Source organism: Furipterus horrens, unplaced genomic scaffold (genome assembly GCF_987537825.1).
Source record: "Furipterus horrens unplaced genomic scaffold, mFurHor1.1.pri manual_scaffold_9, whole genome shotgun sequence".
Lineage (NCBI taxonomy): Eukaryota > Metazoa > Chordata > Mammalia > Chiroptera > Furipteridae > Furipterus > Furipterus horrens.
The window spans coordinates 46,793,316-46,815,286 of NW_028327179.1; the positions used below are offsets into that span (position 1 = coordinate 46,793,316).

General features: G+C 36.4%; 1 protein-coding gene across 1 annotated transcript in view; it reads left to right on the forward strand.

Moving 5' to 3' along the window:
• The window catches only part of MAGI2 (membrane associated guanylate kinase, WW and PDZ domain containing 2), a 1,613,703-nt gene that overhangs the window by 434,023 nt on the left and 1,157,709 nt on the right, over window positions 1–21,971 (forward strand). The window contains exon 2 of the mRNA XM_090287299.1: window positions 20,409–20,525. Coding sequence (XP_090143425.1) covers window positions 20,409–20,525 — 117 coding nt within the window. The remainder of the gene's footprint in view (window positions 1–20,408; window positions 20,526–21,971) is intronic.

Below are 21,971 nucleotides of genomic sequence, written 5' to 3' on the forward strand. Positions count from 1 at the left end.
AGACACTACTTTCTTGGAGTTTGTGAAGCTTTGAGAGACTTTAGGAAACTCTGCAGCATGCAAGACAAGCCATTTGTATGAAAAAGTCTCTGGTAGAAGCTTGGGTGGGCCAGCAAACTGGGAACAACAGGGTCTCAGGGAATCACCAGGGTAGAGCAAATGCATTATCTAAGTTGATGGAGACTGGGACGTGTTTGATAGGAGGGCTCAAAAAAGGAACAATAGCTTTTACCAGCACTCATGTCTCGAAGAATGTTGCTTCTTCAGCCCTCTCCCTGAAACCAGACATTTTAGTTCCTCCCCTTTGTCCCTTATCCCTATGGAGCTGCTGCCCCAGCTCTGAGCATAGAGTGAGTGAATCCATCAGGGAATAAATTTGTGCTTGGGCCCTTTAAGAGAAACACCAGGGACTCCAGAAGCACTCCATCGCACTCAGTCAAAATATTCAATGGTTTTCACAGGCAGAAGTTATGGGGACTTCTCTTTGCCACATGGAACTCTGGGCTTGGGAGCCCAATGTAGGGTTGGGACCCCACCCTCCTCAGGATATCTAAGACATTTTCCTGGTTTCTTATGATCCACAGTGTAGGTTTTGGGCCTTCTTGTTCCTAATTTCTGCCCCTCCCACAAGTCTCAACTATCTTCTTCTGTTATTTTCTTAGTTATAGAACTTCTGTTCAGCCAGACTTAGGGTGGCTATAGTTTAGTTGTAATTTTGTTGTAATCATTTGTACTACTCTGGACTTGACGTTTAATATTTTCACATTAATGTATTTGAATTAAAAATTATTCTCAAATAATATTTTCTCCCACTGTAAAAATATTGTCTGGCTTGAAACTAGAATCAAAATAATAAAAAATTCAAGTCATCAAATGTAATGATAACTACAAAAAACAATAAAGATTGAACATTGGAGAGGGTCTTTATTTAAAATTGTGTGTTTCTCATAAATATGTTGCTCACCTCTTGTAAATCTTTCCTAAAAATCAGTCTTTTTTTCTAATGAGTTATTTCAAATATATTGTTACTACTTAACAAAATTAACAACTACAATTAAGATTTTATTAAAACAAGATTTTTCTCAGATCAATGGATAGCTTTTTTTTAAGTAATGAAAATTTCAAGTATTCCTCTAGATTCTTCATGTCAGCAATTAGATATTATCTTTTAAAATGTAACTCATCAGAAACTAGAAAAATTGTATTACTTTGTAAAAACGATGCAGAAGGGAGATATAAATATCATTTTTGGGGGGAGTATTCAAGATGGCTGTGGAATAGGTGGAAACTACATAGACCTTCTCCCAGTGCCAAACCAGATTTACAGCTAAATTATAGAGCAGTCAACCGAATGACTAACTGAAGGACAGCTGAACAGAGTACTGTATCCAAGGAATTATAGAAGAAGCTACACTGAGAATTATAAGAAGGGTGGAGACACAGAGAAAGCTGGCTGCTAAAACCAGGTGTGGTGACTGATAAGCTAGAGGAATGTTTTGGCTACAAATTCTCCCCTGAGGAACATGGGGCCTTAACCCAATGTGGAGAACCCCAAACCAGAGCTCCAGGGCTGGGAATAGGAGCCCGCACAGCATCTGGCAGTGAAAAGCAGTGGGGACTCCATCTGCTAGGAAGAAGAGGGAACCTGAGAGAATCCCATGTGCTCTCCTTAAGCACCAACACACAGGTGTTCATTCTTTATCAATCATCTGGGGCTCTGGTAGAGAGAACATGACTCCAAGCTCACCCTCCACACAGAGCCGCAAAGCAGTGAAGCAGGTTGCCTAAGCCTCTGCCCCACACAGTTTACAGTTGCCTTTTCTATAATAGGCCACACTACCAAGGCAGGTAGTCAAAGCAGCTCTACTTAATACACAGAAACAAACACAGGGACACTGCCAAATTGAGGAGGCATATAAATATGACCCAAATGAATGAACAGAACAAAAATACCCAAAAGACCTAAACAAAATTAAAATAACCAATTTATCAGATGCAGAGATCAAAACACTGGTGATCAGTATGGCAACAACATAAAGGAAAAAGTGAAGGTTAAACTAAGTGAAATAAAGAAAAATCTGTAAAGAACCAACAGTAGAGGGAATGAAGCCATGATTGAAATCAATGCTTTGGAAAATAAGGAATAAATAAACATTCAACCAGAAAATCAAGAAGAAATAAGAATTTTAAAAAAGCAAGAATAGTATAAGAAGCCTCGGGAACATCTCCAAATGTACTAACATCTGAATCATAGGGTTGCCAGGAGGAGAGGAGAAAGAGCAAGAAATAGAAGACTTGGTTGAAAAAAAAAAAATGAAATGAAACTTCCATGATCTGGAGAAGGAAATAAACATACAAGTCCAGGAAGCACAGAAAGTCCCTAACAACTAGAACTCAAAGAGGACTACACCAAGACACATCATGATTAAAATACCAAAGGTTAAAGCTTAAGAGAAAAATCTTAAAAGCACCAAGAGAAAAGAAGAGTTACCTACAAAGGAATTCTCATAACACTATCAGCAGATTTCTCAAAAGAAACATTGCAGGGAAGAAGGGCTGGCAAGAAGTATTCAAAGTGATGAAAAGCAAGGACCTACAACCTAGATTAATATATCCAGCAAAGCTAACATTTAGAATAGAAGGGCAGATAAAGTGCTTCCCAGACAAGGTAAAGCTAAAGGAGTTCATCATCACCAAGCCATTATTACATGAAATGTTAAAGGGGCTTACTTAAGAAAAAGAAGATCAAAACTATGAACATTAAAATGGAAACAATTTCAAAACTATCAATAATTGAATCTAAAACAAAAAAAAAACCTAAGCAAACACCAGAGCATGAACAGAATCATAGATACAGAGATCATTTGGAGGGCTATTAGCTGGGAGGGGGAGGGAGACAGTGGGGGGAAAGGTATAGGGATTAAGAATCTTAAGTGGTAGGTACAAAGTAGACAGGAGTATGTAAGAATAGTATAAGAAATGGAGAAGCCAAACCCATGGGCATAAACTAAGGAGGATGATTGTTGAGGGAAAGGGGTTACCAGGCAGAGGAAGGCAAAAGGAGGAAAATTAGAGCAACCTTATTAGCATAATCAATAAAATATATTTTTAAAAAATACAAATGATAATGAAACCAAGAGCTCTCTTTGAAAAGATAAACAAGATTGAGAAACCTTTAAGCAGAATAAAATAAGAAGGAAGAAGAAAAGAAGAAGAAGAAGAAGAAGAAGAAGAAGAAGAAGAAGAAGAAGAAGAAGAAGAAGAAGAAGAAGAAGAAGAAGAAGAAGAAGAAGAAGAAGGAGAAGGAGAAGGAGAAGAAGAAAAGTAAATAAAATCAGAAATTAAAGAAGGGAAGCAACAATTGACACCACAGAAATATGAAGGACTGTAAGAACATTTATGAACAACTATATACCAAGAAGATACAAGATACAAGAAATAGTGTACATAGGAAAATGATGCCTCAGTCCCCTTCAAAGTAGTCACCTTAGGACTTCACACAATTCTCACAATAGTCATCAGCTGCCCTGTTGTATTTTCCTGAATCTCATTGATGGGCTGAAATCTCTTCACTTTCAAAGAAGATTTTACTTTTGGGAAAAAACAGAAGTTGCAGGGCACCAAATCTGGGCTGTCAGGGCACTGAGTTGCCTGGGTGATCTGATGTTTCACCAAAAACTCTGCATGAGACATGATGCATGAGCAGCCACATTGTGGTGATGAAGCTGCCAATCACCAGTTTCCCATAGCTGCAGACTTCTGAATCATCCTAATAATCCCTTTGAAGGAATGTTCACGCTTAACACAAAATTTGATGCAGATTTGTTGCTCTACTCGCTCAGTCATTTTGAATGTGATGGCTACACAGCACACATGCTCATTCAACAGCCTCTACTGCCCCCACTGAAGAGTAAGTGAAGTTGTCATTTTTCATGCATGCACATTCCAGCCCATGCTACTTGGCTGCCAGGTTACTTCAATGCCACACAAACTGTTCTCATTATATTGATAATGGTTAGACTTTTTCCGGACAGTCCTTGCATGTATATGTATATATGTATATATTTCCCCACCCTAGTTATAGGTTGTAGCCTATAACTTTTTCTTACTGCAAAATATATTCTTACATAAGTAATCTCATGGTATTTTCATTGAAATTTGTTGTTAAGAACATATAGTAATGGCTCAGTAAAAATGGAAGTTTACCTCAAAGTGGTATTTTCTGTAGGCTTTCACTACAAGCAGTTTAAGGAATGAGCCTGGGCTTTTTAAGATGGCAACCTGTAAATACCCTTTTATCAGTTCAAAAATTCTGTACAATTTTTATGTAATCATTAGACAGAAGCAAATTGATAATGCCTTCGTTTAATTGTGCATTCTTCTTTCTCATTCCTGTCTAAGTCTTCCCAATATTTCTAGAGGCAAAACAACCCCAGATGTCTAAAGTGGATTTTTAGGAAATTTTAATGATAGCCTTCAGGTATCTATAATTGAATTTACTAATTAATAGCACTATATCTGGAAAGCATACAAATAGTCCCTAAACTCTAGTTGATGAAAGTAATTTTGGAATTCAGTAAATGTCCCTTATATCAAAACTCAACTTGCACAGTCCTTGACAACCAGTGTGACACATACACTTTCCTTCCAGCCACTTGGGGGCACAGCACACTTGGCCACTTGGCAGCAGGTGCAGCTTTCTTTTCCAGATTCCAGCACTTGAATGTTTTTTCCTCTCCTTTCCCTTTCCACTGCAATCTCAGGCATCCAGAAGGCTCAGCCTTGCAAACCCAGTTTTTGCTTCTTATATTCCTCCTGTGTCAGATCAGGGCCTTGTCCTTCATGGGTGAGAACAGTAAAACTTAGGTGAAAAAGAATGGTGAGGAAATCCTGTGTCCTTCTTCCACCTTCACAGCTTCTAACACCTATCTTCTTACTTCTGATTGCCCACCTACTTCTACTTACCTAACACATGCACCCATGTGTGCCTGCACACAAACATACCCTGTTCCTTGATTGATATATCTGAGTTATATGAACCTAGATTTCTTCTGATATCTGAAGATACTTTCTAGGTTTTGTAAACTCAAATTTCAATTATTGTCCCCTGCCCTTATTTTGTCTATACTATATGTCCTGTGTATTGAGCAAGGATGGTATAGGTAAAGGGGCTGGGGCTTACAGATTTCTGTGGGAAAAGACATTTCCTATTTTGGGGGAAATTTTATGAATAATAGAGTATTTATAATAATGCAAAGGAAAACTCAAACCGATTTTGTTTTTGCTTCTAAAAGAGCACAAGGGAAAGAGATTACATTCCATTTTATAGTAAAATGAGATCAAATGAATAATGGCAGTACAAACTGAAGCAGACAAAAATCTCAGAATTAATTAAGGACTAAGCATCCCCAAAGAAAAAGAGTTTGGGCTGAACACAAGTGTAAGAAGATAGATTAGCAGGATGCTCATTATACTGTACAAGAGCATACAGAATTCCTTCTCCCAACAGGCTGTTCCTCTTCTACCCACTTCCAATGAACATTTACCCTGAGGAATCTTTGGCAATATCAGCAAGAATTTCTACTAAGGTCTTGGAGCTAGCATTGTATCTTGTGAAAGAAGGTTTTTGAATCTTTAGAACCTGTCAGCATAATTTAGAACTTTAGCCATCATCTGCCTGCTCCCATCTCCAAGGAAACATTATTATATATGACAATGTAGAGCAACTTGTATTTTTAACATACCATGAATAATGTTTTCTCAGGTGCCTAATTAATTTTTAAAAATGTATAGATAGATCAAAGACAAAATTATAACATGCCATATTATTTTTGTGGAAAAAAATCCTGTACTCCAAATTTATATTTGGAATATATTTGTCATTATTTTAAGTCAGCCTGGAGAAGTTCAAATCATGTACCTAGAGTTGTTATAACTTCATTACTACTGCTTAATTGTGACACAGCCTATAGAAGATATATTAGTTTCTTTTTTTGATCCAAAATTTTAGGGGATTTTTTTTTTTGTATTATCATTATAAAATGGGTTCACAAATAAAGTTGTGGTGTGTGTGTGTGTGTGTGTGTGTGTGTGTGTGTGTGTGTGTGTGTGTTAAGTCATTTTGGGAAACATGGTCTATGTCATGATACTTTTCAGAATAAAGTCACTTGGTTTCTTTCTTTTTTTTAAATTTATTTTATTTTTTTAATTATATTTTATTGGTTATATTGTTACAATAATTCCAATTTTTCCCCTTTGCTCTCCTCCACCCAGTCACTTGGTTTCAAGTGGACCAACTATTGCACCAGGTCATCTGGTAGCTTTAAGTTGAAACAGGTTAGCAAAAACTGAAATGAGAGGACTGACCTTTTCTATAGTTCTCAAAACATGAAATAATGCAACTGTTTACAAATCTAACCCTGTTAATCCCCACTGATTTTACTCATAATAAGCATCACCTCTTTAAAAATATAGTCTCTTGTTGATTTGGGCAGAGTAGCTTGTTCATATAAAATGAAATAAGCTTGAATAGTTATTGTTTAAATATCTTTTTTTTTTTAATTTTAATTCACAGTTATTTATTTATTTATTTATAACAAATAACGTAAAAACACTTGGGTACAAGGGCAAATGGGTTAACACAGAAAGAGAGATCGTGGAATTTACCTTGATTAAGAGTTGGAAAATTATTCATTTGTTTTTTTTTTTAACTGTACATACCTATTTTTATTTGTAAAAACTGACATCAGCCATATTTTTTTAACTCTTTCTTAAAATTCTACAATAACATTTTCCTTGTGCACATTTCTAACTTCCTGGGCATTTCTTTTTTTTTTTTTTTTAAGTATATTTTATTGATTATATTGTTACAATAGTTCCAATTTTTTCCCCTTTGCTCCCCTCCACCCAGCACCCCCCTTCCCCGACAATCCCCTCCCTAAGTCCATGCCCATGGCTCACCCTTTCATATATTCTTCTTCTTTTTTTTTTAAATAATTAATTAATTAGTTAAATATTTTAACAATAAAAAATAACAATCCCTCCCTCTCAGACTTAAGACCCTTTACAATCTTATAAAGGACAATGGACGAAGGTCTCAAGCTCCTCTAGCTGCTTCAAGCTGGACATGGTCGTCATTCTACCTACCCTTGGGTCAAGAAATCCCTAATAAGAGTGGGGATGTGGAGGGGAGGGTGGCCTTCCTACAAGAGGAAGGATCGTGCAGACTCCAGGTTGGTTGGCTGTCTCTGGACAACGGCATACTTGGTTTAACAGGCTGGCATCCTTGTTGTATTCTGGGGGCAACAGGGTTAAAGGACATTATTCAATCCGTAACCACTAGATGACAAAAGACAGGTATTAATTTTTCAATGTCCCACATTAGGGAAAATAAGGGCTTCTTTGGAGGAAGGTATGCCAGGTACATCTCACCTGTCCAAAACCCTTTTGCCCATTATACTTAGTTTGGACTGAGGGAAATATTTTAGGTTTCCCCCCTCTCAGGCCTCTGGGCTCTTTCTGTCCAAGCCATTAGGATAGAAAAGAGAAACCAGTTTTAAAGTGAAGCCCACAGACCACCCCGTTCTTCACCAACCCAGCCACTTAGTTCAGCCAAACCGTTGAGTCTCAGGAGGCAGCAATGCAGACAGGATTAAGTGAGGCCTATACGTACAGACAATCACTCAGGTAATGAGATCGTAGGCTTATGCCCTTTGAAAACAGAAAACACATGTTAATTTATGTAACATAACCCACACACAAGTTTATAGATCTGTAGGACTGTCTTACAGGAAAGACATCCAGTTGCAAGGCATTTGACATTCTTCTTGCCTGTAAATTAAACATCTTTGATAATGCCACAGACATAGTTTAACTTTCAAATCAAAACAAATTTTAAATGAAAAGAAACTTTAAAGACGGTTAGCTGCACTACTTTATAGTTTACCACTGGGCATTGTGATCTTCCTTGAATCTTGATTTTTCTCCCTAAGATTACCCTCCTTGTCATTAAAGGGACTGCATTAAGTTCATTTTTAATTTATCCTGTTCACTTGCATAAACACAACAAGAGCAGCAAATGATCACTTATGATCTTTAGTTCTGCTTTGCTGGAACTTACGCAAGGAACATTTAGGGTGACCTTCAGTCTGCCCTTCAGGGCACAGAAGCAGATCAACATACCTGGCATTCAGCCTTGCCTGTAAACACCTGTCTTTTCCAGGTCCTCCTGGTTTTCCATTGTGCCTTAAGGTCCCTTCTAGCCATCTTTCAGGGAAACAACCTTCATTCCTTCCCTGGAAAGATTGCTATGGACCGCTCATCCATCCAAGGTACCAGGCCTTTTATCTCGTGGACTTTTATTACCTTTGAAAGTCAGTCTCAGTGGCTCAGGGCTTTTTGGTAACAACCAAAGCCCAAGCATGTCTCCTTTAGGCATGACATTCCAGTCAAAGTCTTAGTCAAAAAAATCGTTATTAACAACTGGTATTATTAGTTTTATGCAAAGAAACTTAGGTCATTACTTACTTCTTTAGAATGCCAAATTCTGGAGGGATCAGATAGGGAGAAAATATATACAGTGTGAAGGAAAACCTTGTCCTTCTAATATTCACTGAACTTGCATTTCTATTCTTTATATTTTTATTTTTCCCCCCACTAAAAATTTTTCTGTTTGTTTGTTTTTCCATTACAGTTGTCTCACTTTTTCCCCCCTCTTGCTTCTCTGCACCCTGTCCCTCTCTTCTCCCACATTCAGTCTCCACCCAGTTGTCCATGTCCATGGGTCATTTATACATGCTCTTTGAGTAGACCCTTCCCCTTCTTACCACTTCTCTCCCTCCCATCTCCCCCTTTGTTACTGTTAGTTTATTCCTCGTTTACATACCTCTGGTTCAATTTTGCTCATTTGTTTGTGTTGTTCATTAGTTTCCCGTAACAGGTGATAGCATAAGGTATTTTTCTTTTGTTGCCTGGCTTATTTCACTAAGCATAATTCTCTCTAGTTCCAGTCATGTTGTTGCAAATGGTAGAAGTTCCTTCTTTCTTTCAGTACTTATTCATTGTCATTTTCCCCCTTTGTACTCGTGTTCCTCTCTGTCTCTCTCTATTTGTTCATCTTCTTAAAGCAGATCCTTTAGCATCTCTTGCAATACTGATTTGGTGGAGATGTATTCTTTTAACCTTCTTTTGTCTTGGAAACTCCTTATTTCACCTTCCATTTTGAATGAGAGCCTTGCTGGGTAGAGTATTCTTGGTTGTAGGCCTTTGTTTTTCATTACTTGGAATATATTTTGCCATTCCCTTCTGGCTTGTAGTGTTTCTGCTGAGAAATCTGATGATAGCCTTATTGGAGCTCCCTTGTATGTTATTAGTTGTTTCTCTCTTGCTGCTTTTAGGATTCTCTCTTTGTCTTTGAATGTTGCCATTTTAATTATGATGTGTCTTGAAGTGGGCCTGTTGGGGTTCATCTTCATTGGGACCCTCTGTGCTTCCTGGACTTGCATGATTCTTTCTCTCTTCATGTGAGGGAAGTTTTCTGTCATTAGTTTTTCAAAGAGGCTTTCTATCCCTTGCTCTTCTTCTTCTCCTTCTGGAATTCTTATGATATGGATATTATTACGTTTCATGTTGTCCTGCAGCTGTCTTAGAGCCTCTTCAGTCTTGTTCAGCCTTTTTTCATTTTGTTGCATTGTCTGTGAGTTTTTGTCTACGTTGTCCTTCAGCTCACTGATCCGATTTTCTGCTTCCTCTAGCCTGTTTTTAATTCCTTCTACTGTGTTCTTCAATTCAGAGATCGTATTCTTCATTTCCTCCTGGCTCTTATTGATAGCTTCCATGTCCTTTTTGATGCTGGTATAATTCTCAGTAAGTTCCTTATAGTTCTTCTGGAGTTCACTGTAGTTTTTCTGGAGTTCTTTGTAGTTTCCGCTGAGCTCATTGAGCTTCTCCATAATCTGTGCTTTCAATTCCATATCTGATAGTTGAGTTGGCTCCCCTCTATTTCATTTAGCACTCTTTCTGGGGACTCTACCTTTCCTTTCGATGGGGTGTTGTTTCTCGGTCTCCCCATTTTTGTGACTCCTATTGTTTGTTGGTGCTTCTTAGAATGATCTGCACTTCCTGGATCTGCCCCTGGTGGCGTCAGATCCTGTACCAGTCTGGGCCTAGGCAGCCTGTTGGAGACTTCCAGGAATCTACTGCCTTTGTCTGGCTTCTTAGTTGTTAATCTATTCAATCTGTGATTAGCCATCAGGCTTAAGGACTGTGGGTGTGGCAGCTTAATTCCTGTAGGCAGGGCCTTTGCTTCCCCTCAGGCTGATGCCACTTGGCCGGGAATGGTCTGCCTGCAGTGTGGGGATGAGTCAGCACTGGGACCCGGCCGGCCGCTTCCCCAGCTCTCCCCTCAAAGCCACCACACCAAACTCTCCCCAAGCATCTCCAGTCCTCTCTGCCTTTCCTCCGCTTGAGCCCAGGGTAAGTGGGGGCCAAAATATTTTTGTATGTGATCCGCTTAAGAGCTCTTTTTCTCCAGCTGTTTCTCTCCGGCTAGCAAGAAACCCTGTGGCTTTTCACTTTTCTCAGCTGGATACTATTTTACTTTCCACTCTGTTGCTGTAGGCTGGGAAGTTCAGCTGGGGGTTTAGACCCTGCCCTTCTCAGGGGGAATCCCCGGCTGCTGTGCTGTTTCTCAGTCCCTTCAGCTGCCACCCGTGTGAGCCCAGCCAGCCCTTTCGCATCTCCACACTTCCTACCAGTCACGTTGTGATGTAGCAGCCTTTTCTGTCTCTCTGTGGTTATAAGACTTCTCTCCAGCTGGTGTTCGGTTGGTTATTCCAGATGATTTCTCCAAAATTACGTTGTAAATCCAGACTAGTTCTGGGAGGAAGTTAGTGTAGCTTCCACTTACTCCTCCGCCATCTTGTTTCTCTTAAATATCTTTTATATGCTCACTTTTAGTTTTATAAATGAATGTGTTTCAGGCATACCTAGTAGTAGTTTATTCCATACTTTATTTTTTATTTATTTTTCTTATTTTCTATTTTTTTCCTTATTATTTAATTTTGGGGGTGACACTGCTCAAAAAATTATTCAGATTTCAGGTGCACAATTACACACACATCATCTGTACACTGTATTGTGTGCTCACCACCCCAAGTCAAGTCTCCTTTCATCACCATTATCCTATCTATAACCTCCTCCACCTTCCACTACCCTCTTCCTCCCTGGCAATCACCACACTGTAGTCTGTGTCTATGAGTTTTTTCTCTTTTTTTTTTCTCAATCCCTACAACCCCCAATTCAGCTCCCCCATGTCTTTGGCAGCTGTCAGCCTGCTCTCTGTGAATCTGTTACTATTTTGCTTGTTAGTTTATTTGTTCATTATATTCCAAATATGAGTGGAATCCTTTACTACCCGTTTTTCTCTGACTGGCTTATTTTACTTAGCATAATGCTCTCCAGGTGTATCCATGTAGTTGCAAAAGGTAAGGTTTTCTTCTTCTTTACAGCCAAGTAGTATTCCATTGTATAAGTATACCACAGCTTTTTCTATCCATTTATCTACTTATAGACACTTAGGTTGCTTCCAAATCTTGGCTATTATAAATAATACTGCAATGAACAAAGGGGTGCATGAGAAGGGGGACTAAAAAAATTCCAGAATTACCTTCTGAGGGCAGGCTTCTTGTAGCACAGGCTTCCACCATTAGGTGAATGTTATATGAATCCATCTGTATCAGTGTACCAGCTGGCATTGTTGTGAGAGGCTGTGCTTGGCTTCGGTGAATTTTCTTTTCTTTTTTTTTTTTTTGGATATTCAATGCATTTGCCCATTTCATGATGGGTGATGTATGAGCACACCTCCCCATACCACACTGAGTGTTCATCAGTTTTTGACCAAAAATGGCAATGCCCCATGCCCCACCTTCCCTATTTACTCCATCTTGCCTCAAGCAACTTTTCTTTTTGTTTCCCCTGATGAAAAAATCTTCAAAGGAAAACGTTTTGCTGATGTGGAAGAAGTGAAACAAACAAACAAAAAAAAAAAAAGCAGAAGCACTGAAAGGCATCAAAACTGATTAATTCAAAAACGGTTTTGAGCAGTGGAAAAAAAGTCTCAATAGGTGTATTGCATCAAATGGAGAGTACTTTTAAAGTAACTGAAGTTTAAACGTGTAAGAATAAATAAATAAATCCCTTTTTGTGGGGTGTCTTCCCTCATATATTCTTTTGAATTAGTGTTTTGTATTTCTTCAGATAAATTCCCAGAAGTGTTTTATGCTTATTTTTTTAAATTAATGCAGGTAAATTCTTAAATTAGATTTTCCAAAAATAACATTTGTAATATTTTTATCCCTGAAATATTTAAAATTTAGGCTTAAACTTTGGAATACATTTTAAAAAGAAGTTAACCAATTTTCTAAGTAAAAATAAAACTTTCTTGCTGAATTATGTTGTCATTTTAAACAACAGTTTCTTTCTATGGTCTTCGTAATTGTATGCAGAAATCTTAGAATTTTAAGGTTTATTTGCCTTCAATGATTTTAAATCATTTATAGCTGTCCTATTGACTTGTTTGTCTTTTTCCCTTTTGAACTCATCATGGTATGATCTCAGGTTTTTAGGAATATGGATTAAGTTTGCATCTGATTCCTTTTTGGCCACATATTTTTTCTTTTGTTATGCTGAATTTGTTGTGAAATACTGCTTTTTAAAGAAGTCCTCTAATGCTCAGGAGTTAGGTGCGTCAAAGAAATTAACAGACAATACCCTATTTTGAGACTGAATTAGCCATCTAGATTCAGAGTCCCCAACCTCTGGGCCATGGACCGGTACCAGTCCATGGCTTATTAGTAACTGGGCTGCACAGAAGAAGGTGGGTGTGTGGCAAGCAAGTGAGAAAATCTTCATCTGTATTAATAGCTGCTCCTCATTTCTCACATTGCTGCCTGAGCTCTGCCTCCTGTCAGATGAGTGGTGGCATTTGACTCTCATAGAAGCAGGAGCCTTATTGTGAATTGTGTATGAAAGGGACCTAGGTTGCATGTTTCTTATAAGAATATAATGCCTGATGATCTGTGATGCAGCTGAGGTGGAGCTGAGGCGGTGATGCTAGCACTGGGGAGCTGCAGCAAATGCAGGTTATCATTAGCAGAGAGGTTTGACTGCACAGAGACCATAATAAATCAATGGCTTGCAGACTCATATCAAAACTGAATCAGTGAGTGGCAAGTGACAATTAAACTGGACCTGGTATCAGGCATTATAATGGCAAGTGAGTTGATGTACTTTAATTGTACAGCTGCATCTGGTGGCAGGCTTTAAGTCAGAATACAACACTTATTTTAGTCCAGCGTGGCCCACCCATTATTTTATTTACCGCTCCATCTGTGCCTCTTTCCCATACTGCACACTTGTCTCAGTCACAGTTCTGGTAAGCCCACAAGCTAATACCAGCCAGAATGATTAAAAAAAAAATATCAATGCAGAATGTCTTTGAAAAGGGGGAAAGACTAAATGATGAGACAGCAGAAGACTCTAAGACTCCCTCCCAACAGAAAGAAAGCTGCATTTAAAAGAAAATACCAAGATTCTTACTTAAATTAAATGTTCATTGCAACAGATAAAGTGGCTGCATTCAAAACCAAACTGGAATTATGGGGGAGATGAGTGAACATTGGGATTTTTGATATGTTTCAAACATTAGCAGAGATTCTGAAAGAGATTGAACCAGGGCCTTCTTTCTCCCAGCTGGTATATGATCACCTATCTCAGCTTTCAAAAGAGTTTGAGCATTAGTTCTTAACCACAGATGACTCCAAACTGGGAAGGAATGGATTCACAACCCATTTGTGAATAAATCAAGTGAATTGACTTTGTCCATGCTAGAAAAGGATCAATTGCTTGAGATGGCAAGTGACAATGGCCTTAAAAGTATGTTTGAAACAATGTCAAATCTCCATATGTTCTGGATGAAAGTCAAAGTAGAATACCCTGAGATTGCCACAAAAAACACTGAGAAGCCTGCTTCCATTTCCAACATCCTATCTTTGTGAAGCAAGTTTTTCTGCAGTGACAGCAACCAAAATGAGATCACAGAGTTGATTGGACATAAGCAACATACTTCAGGTGTCACTGTCTCCCATCACCCCGAGATTGGACCATCTAGTTGCAGGAAAACAAGCTCCGAGCTCCCGCTGATTCTGCATTATAGTGAGGTGTATACTTATTTCATGATATATTACAACATAATAATAATAGAAATAAAGTGCACTATGAATATCATGTGGTTGAATGATCCTGGAATCATCTCTCCTGCTCCGCATCCTGCCTGGTTTTGTCAAAAAAAATTGTCTCCCACAAAACTGACCCTGGTGCTAAAAAAGGTTAGGGGACTGCTGATCTAGAGACATAGAAATGTAGTTGGGTTTGTTTTCAACCATGTGCCCATCATCTACATTTCTTGATTTTAAAATTTTAGATAATGCCCAGCATATAGCAAGTACCCATTTTCCCTTCTCCATGGGAGCATATAATGATAACTGTAAGAATAACTTTAACTTTTATTTTGAGACCAAGGCTAACAATGAAAAATGAAACTCAATAATAATACACCATCTGTGCAATAGTAGGGGAAAGAAAATGATAAAAAAAAAGCCATTTTCAATATGAACTGGAGAGTATTATAAATGCTTACATTTATCTCTGTCATTTTCTCTGAAATAGCAATTATTCTTTCTAGTTTTGAATCTCCTAATGATCTGCAATGGTTTAATATATTTTGTTGTCTCTTTTATTTTTTAAAAACATGTGCAATACTAAAGTTTTGAATAAAAACAGCATGCAAAGATATTAAAACATGATAAAAAGATTGATTCTATTCTCTAATATTATGAGTAAAATATGGAAGAAATACAAATTTTCATATAACTAAATGTGTCCAGCTATGGAAAAGCAATTAAACAAACAAGGCATCTGAAATGAGTTACCATGGGTCTTATATATGTGCTCCTATTTAAAATTATTATCATTAAAATTATTTCAGTAAGCACAATTTTTACTGGTTCATAATTTATATAATGACTAGTATAGATCAGATATATCCAGTGATTTGGTACAGTACTCTAGCTGCCTGGAAATTAGATGGATCTCTAGATCATCTGAAACCAAAGACACAATTTTCCACCTAAAAAGAAGGAGACTGCTCCAGCGGACTGGATTAGATATGTCTGTCACCGATTTTGTGACCGTGGTTTATAACAGAATCAATCAACTTTTCTGTGATTTATTTCTCCATATTTGAGGTGAGCCAAGCAGAAACTATTTTTGAAAAAGGAAGATAGAAACATAGGCTCATAGTGCTTTTCTACTGTCTATCTCTCTACTTCCCCACTATCCAATAAATCTACATAGAATAAATTTGCAGTTACTTATGGGCTTCTTTTAAGACATATTTTCCTTCTTCCAAATTTCTTACAGACAGTTTTGCTTGGCTGTTATACTACTTATTTGGCAAAGACAGTGTATGAAATCGATTTTCTGTTGATAATCTTAGCTTCCTAGACAGTTCAGATTTTTTTTTTTTAAGTATCAAGGGGAGATTACCCATGGCTTTATTTCTTATGGGCTATACCTAACTGGTGGTCTATATTATAATTAACTAATAAAATAATTTAGTTGTCTGACTACTTCCCCCCAAAGAAATCTCCAAATTGTAAGATATGCTTGGTAATTACTTTATGTGAAAAAAAGGAATTTATATCTAGTGGAGACCTTATTAGGTAGGATTAGACCTACTGTTATGGATTGTTTGTGGCACCTTCAAAAGTTTTATGCTGAAATCCTAATCCCCAGTGTGATGGCATTAGGAGGTGGGGCCTTTAGGAATTAGGTCATGAGAGCGGTACTTTCATGAATGAGATATGTATCATTATAAGCAGAAACACTAGAGAGAAATCACTTCTCTTCCAATCATATGAGGAGACAAGGAGAAGATGGTCATCTGCAAACAAAGAAGAGTTCCTCACTAAACTTCTGACCTGCCTCCTCCTTGATCTTGGACTTCTCAGTGTCCAGAACTGTAAGAAATAAATATTTGTTATTTAAACCACCTAGTCTAATGGTTTTCTTTTAATTGGATAAGTGAGGGCAGGGGAGATTGGTTAAAGGACTAAACATTTATATAGATTGAGAGACATATAGCCACTCAAAAAAGAAAATCATGGTACTGTTATCAGAAGAAGGTAGTACAAGATAAAGCAGAGAGATGGGTGCAAAACAAACAAGCAAAACAAGCAAACACAAATCAATCCCCACTTCGATATTCTATTGAGTATGAATGGAAAAAAACTGAGGTAAGGAGGAGAAAAAATAAACAAGGTCAATAGAATGTTAAAGTAGCCTAATTTGGCTGAAGCACAGGATGGATAAATAACATCAGAATGAGCCAGACTCTGGCTTGCTGATCATGTCTACCTTCCTCTTCCTACATACCTCACACCATTCCAATTAGTGAACTATTCTCCCCAGTTCACATTAAGTTTATAAAGTGCATGCCAGTTCCAGAAGCTGTTGGAAGAGAAGGTTTGAGCTAATGTTCATGCCCATGAATAAGGGATGGGGCTTCTCTTGCCAGCTAGTAGCAATCAGACCTTGGCACAAACATTACAGAGCCTGATGTATTTCTCTCTCAATTTTGGAAAGAGTATCTCACTTTATCTACAAGGCTAAGACTAACAATTTTTCTTAAGGGATATGACAAGATTTTGTTCATCTAATCCAAGCCACATCTTCTTTTTTGCTTCTTCAATCTGGACATTCAAATAGTGGAAGGGGCAAAGCAGTTCTAGTGCAGACATTTATGAAAACTATTGAAAATGTAGAGATGAAGGGCATTTTTAAGTGACAATGTAGAATTTTCTCCCCATATAATCCATAGGAGTTGATTCCTGCTACTTCCCACTTCTCCCCATCTTTGCTTTGAACCCAGTGCCAAATAATTTGAGTGAGCTTCATTTTCTTCATTTGAATATGAAGAGTTTAAATTAACGTCTCTCCTAAGGATTCTTTCTAAGTTATACTTTGATATCAGGTTAAAAGTTGTTTGTGGTCATGCTGAGAAAGAACTTGACTGCTTTGGATTATGAAGTTTTGTCTTCAAATAGTAGATGTTCTATAGAAGCAGAATCATAGGGTTCAAATTCTTCCCAGATAACTGACTATGTGAGTTGAAACAATGTTTATCTTTTATTTTATTGTTTTACTTTATAAAATAAAAACAAATAAAAATTTTACTATTAACTGATATAATGCAATTACTATTAAACATAATAGTAAGTAAAAGCCACTGAATCTTGTTGAAGAGATGAGTACAACAGCTAAGGGACAAGGTACTTGCCAGTGCTATGCCTGGCAGAGGATTTATGCGGACATCCTATCAGCTACCAGATCTAGGTATCAGTAACAAATGACAAAACAGAAACTCTGTAGACAAATTATAACAACAAAACCACAAATTATAACTTTGGCAAATAAGGTAGCAAATTACTTATTTTAACAATAGATAACATTTATGGAACACTATGTACATTTTTAAAATTTTTTAGCTTTCTTTAAAATGTTAACTTATATACCTGAAAACAGGTAGTATTGGTACATAGGCTCTATTGTTTAGCTCAGCCATTGCCCACTCACTGTTGCTTAGTTTTTCTCTAAGTGAAATTTATAGTCAAGGAAAAAAATTCCTTTAGATATGCATGTACATATTACATATACGTATATAAAACATTTTATACACACACACAGGTAGGGATTTTGTACAGTTGCAAATGACAGAAAATCATAATAGTTTTAGAAAATGAATATACAATTTTTCTCAAATAACAAGAAATCTTAAGGTAAGCAGTTGGAGATATTATTTTAGCTGCTAAGCCAAATTATGAGGGTCTGAGGGTCCCAGGCTGTTTCTAACTTCAACTAATATCCTTAGTATAATATTTTGGATTTTTCCCCTGTACAAGTAACTTAATGGTCAGAATATCGCTAATATATCTCAGATATCAAGTTTAGTTCACTGAATAAAGAAATCCCCTCCTTGTGTGTTAGGTCTCGATGGCCAGAACATAGCTATGAGAAGCTGGAAGGGCACCTAGGAAAGTTGGGAGCTTGGCTGGATAACTGTCTCAGACCACTGTGATCCATATCCTGGGGCTAAGTATGTTTGGGCTTGAAACAAAATCATGGTTCTTAATAAAAAAGAATAGAGCAAAGAATAGTAAATAGAAAACCAACAGATTCTTTGCAATAATAAGGATAGTGGATAAAAGAATTTTACTTACCTGAAAGATGCTATGATAAATTGTAATAGATGATAAAATAACTGTGAAATATAAGGCAGGAAAATTCCTTCCAAAACAAATGCCATGATTTGTAACAATTCATTTTAATTAATGAAATAAATTTTATATTAGTTTCGGAAGTGTCAGCAGGTTCTTCTATGGGAAAAATGATGTTGACACAGTATTCTCAGTAGACTAAAAAATAAAAAATGTATTAAAGTCACTGAAGAGATAGACAGCCTTTTTGGCGTTTTCTTATATAGATAAATTTTGAGAGGGCACATGTAGTGTAATTGTAGTAGCAGAAATGGTTTTAAACTAATAATATACATATTTTCAGGAAAAAAGAATAATCCTAGACTACACATGTGAGCTTAACTATGCTACATATATTAGGTGAATGATTCTGGAATTTTTAGTAGACAGAATACATCTTTTGTTCTATAGTTAACATATTCTGGGGCTGCCAGAAAGTATCTCATCACTTAGCATGTCCTACATATTAGACAGGAAGAAAAAATTGAACACATGGAGATGCAGGGCATTTGAAGATGTAAATAATAGGTAATTGTTGATGTCACTGATAGTAGTTTGGAGTGACTTCCATTTCTGACTGCTCTGCTTCCACTGAGAAAATGGTTTTAAATTTGGAAAATTACATGTGCAAGCATTCTGTATGTAATATTTTTGTGTACCAAATAAGCAATGTTTTCCTTTAATGCATTTGTTTTCTACTATTATATTGGGTGGAAAAATAGATTAAGTCTCTTTGTTGAAGTATATGAGAAACATTGTAAGAGAGTATGAATTTTAATAATCTAGTTAAAATACTATTTTTATGGCATCTTCCTGAGGCTGTACAAGCAAATTAGGAGACAATTAAAACAATGGATTTGGAAACTTCAGAAATATTGCAATATAGAGTTTGTGAATATATTAACTACTGTTTGAGTAAAACGTGGTTGTGATCCATAGATGCATACTCACTTAAAGCTATTTGATGTGGTCATAGTGGTACAAATAGATTAATTAACTATAATTTCAAGATTCAAAAGCATTTGAAGAGAATATGATTTTTGTGGTTTTACAGACTTCTTATTTCTTCTATCCTTAATTCTTCGTCTTAGCTCAATTACCCTAATATTTTTGAAAAGTAAAGCTTTTAGTAATTCTTATGTTTTATATTTTGATTTATAATTTATTATTTCAAGTATAAGAATATAAAGAGGCTTTGATAAATCTTCATACTTTGACAAAATTATCTTTAAATACTTATCTTTAATTTAATCTTGGATAAATCTACAGTATTGGATTTCTTACCTTATGGCCCAACTTATTTTTCATTAGATTATAATTGCAAATAGTCTCAAAATTATTTCTATAATAATAATAAAATAATTATAATAATAGAAAATACCTAAATTGTTTAAAATCTTGATGTCTTTAAAAACATATGCACATTTTTATAAAAAAAAGAAATTACTTTGATTTTATTAATGGAGTAAAACATTAATACTTGCGTAGTTTATTTTCTTTTTTTTAGCACCATTCTTATCTAAATTCATAGTGACTTTAAATAGCAAAAATGTTTTCAAACCTTGAAGACATGCTAAATGAAATAAGCCATTCACAAAAGGGCAAATATTATATTATTCCACTTTCAGGAGATACCTAGTAGTCAAATTCATAGAAACAGAAAAGTAGTGTGGGTGCTTGCCAGAAACTGGAGGAAAGGGAAAATGTGAGGTGGAAAAAAAATCTTGTTAGCCATTAATGAGATGTACTATGACATTTCAGTATTCACTCAGGAGTAACAATTACCTTCTGCTTACATTCTAAATGAAAAATAAACTAAAAAATGCATGTTAAATACTGAGCAAAAATCTGGTAGACAATTATTGTCTCAGTAAATGTTATATTTTATTTTTATGGCAGTAACTGTTTCAGAAGGTCAAAAGAGCAATGTGAAAAATGCATCTTTTATCTGGGTTCATGAGTATATTTATGACAGAATCAAATAACATGTTTAAAATATTTTCCAACATTGTTCATTAAGAATTTTTATTATTCTAGGAGGAATTGTTGATAAGGATCTTCGTCACTACCTCAACTTACGATTTCAGAAGGGTTCTGTGGACCATGAACTTCAGCAAATCATTCGTGACAACCTCTACCTCCGCACGGTGCCATGTGAGTGGAATAGGCAATATTACTTTCTATGTATACACATACATATTCAGCAATATTTCCAATGTTTAAAAGAAAAGTTAAGTCTCTCTGATTTTTATGGTGGACGTTTGGAACAGAAAAGTGATTTGAGTTATAGAATATTTACATGCAAAGGTTTGTAACTGCAGTTGTGTGGTTTATGATGAAGTTGTAGCCAGAGAGACTTGTGATTTTCAAGCTATAAAAACTAACTAACTTCTTTAGTTAATATTGAGAAATATGGATTCTAGTCCAGGATATTAGTGATTCATAATGAATCACGATTGGGGTAGAACTCCACACCAGAAAATAAGTAAGAATGAATATTTAATTTATTAGTTGAAATAGCTATTTTGTGACTAGAACCTACACAGTAACCCCCAGCCTCATCTCTGGTTTGCAGCAGGGGGCAGTGGTCTCACAAGTGAAAAGGGAATTAAGCATTGGAAAGTAAAGCAAAATGTCCTAAAACTATCAGAAAGTGATGATGTTGAGTTTTGGGTAAAAATTTCTTACATGAAACCTATAGATATCCACAATCTCTGATTATGAACAGGTGCTAAGATCTGGGACCTGCCTTGGAAAATTATTGACTTGCCCTGAAGTTATTTAAAAAATCTCTTTCCTCAAGGTAGAGTCCATGACCTCAGAGACTTTCCAGTACCTCCAGAATCTCTGATCTGTGGGTGTTGTGTGGATTCCTTTCATTTTAGTTCCATGCTAAACTTTAACAAACTCAAACTATGGTCTCTGAAAGGTTGATATTTAAAAAAGAAAAACTTGGCTAGCAAAAATGAAACATATTTCTAGGATGGAACTACAAGAACCATGTAAAATATAGAGATCATGGATGATTATACTGAAATATTGATAACAGATAAGTGAAATGAATAATTTAGCACCCAACCCTTTTCATCCACACACATCTTAGGAAGAGGGACTCTTGCTATTGTTGCGCCAGGGCACCACTATCAGATATTCCTAAATGAGAATGCTTCTCTATTGAAATCTTCTAAGTCCAAATACTACCTCTGTTAGTTTGTGTTAGTTAGGTGAATAGATGTTTGGACTCTTGGTTTAGAACTAGAAGTTGAGAAAAGTGCATTCTTAAATTTGTAAGTTTGACATTAGAGTGATGGGCAGAAGAAGATGGATTCAAGTCAGTGACTGAACTATTTATAAAGTAACGGCCAGACTCATTTTCAAAGCTGCGATGTTGTCAGTGCAGCCATGTAAATTTATCTGTTGTGACAAGAAAGAAAGGAGATATGAAATACCAAATAAAGAATCCAGGCATTTTATTATGTTTAAAAGCTGGGGGAAATAGATAAGAGGCTGGCATTCAGAAATATTGTAGTCCTCACTAAGGCAATGACACAAATAGGTCTTAATTAAATATGAAGATAATAGAAGTAAATTTTGCATTAG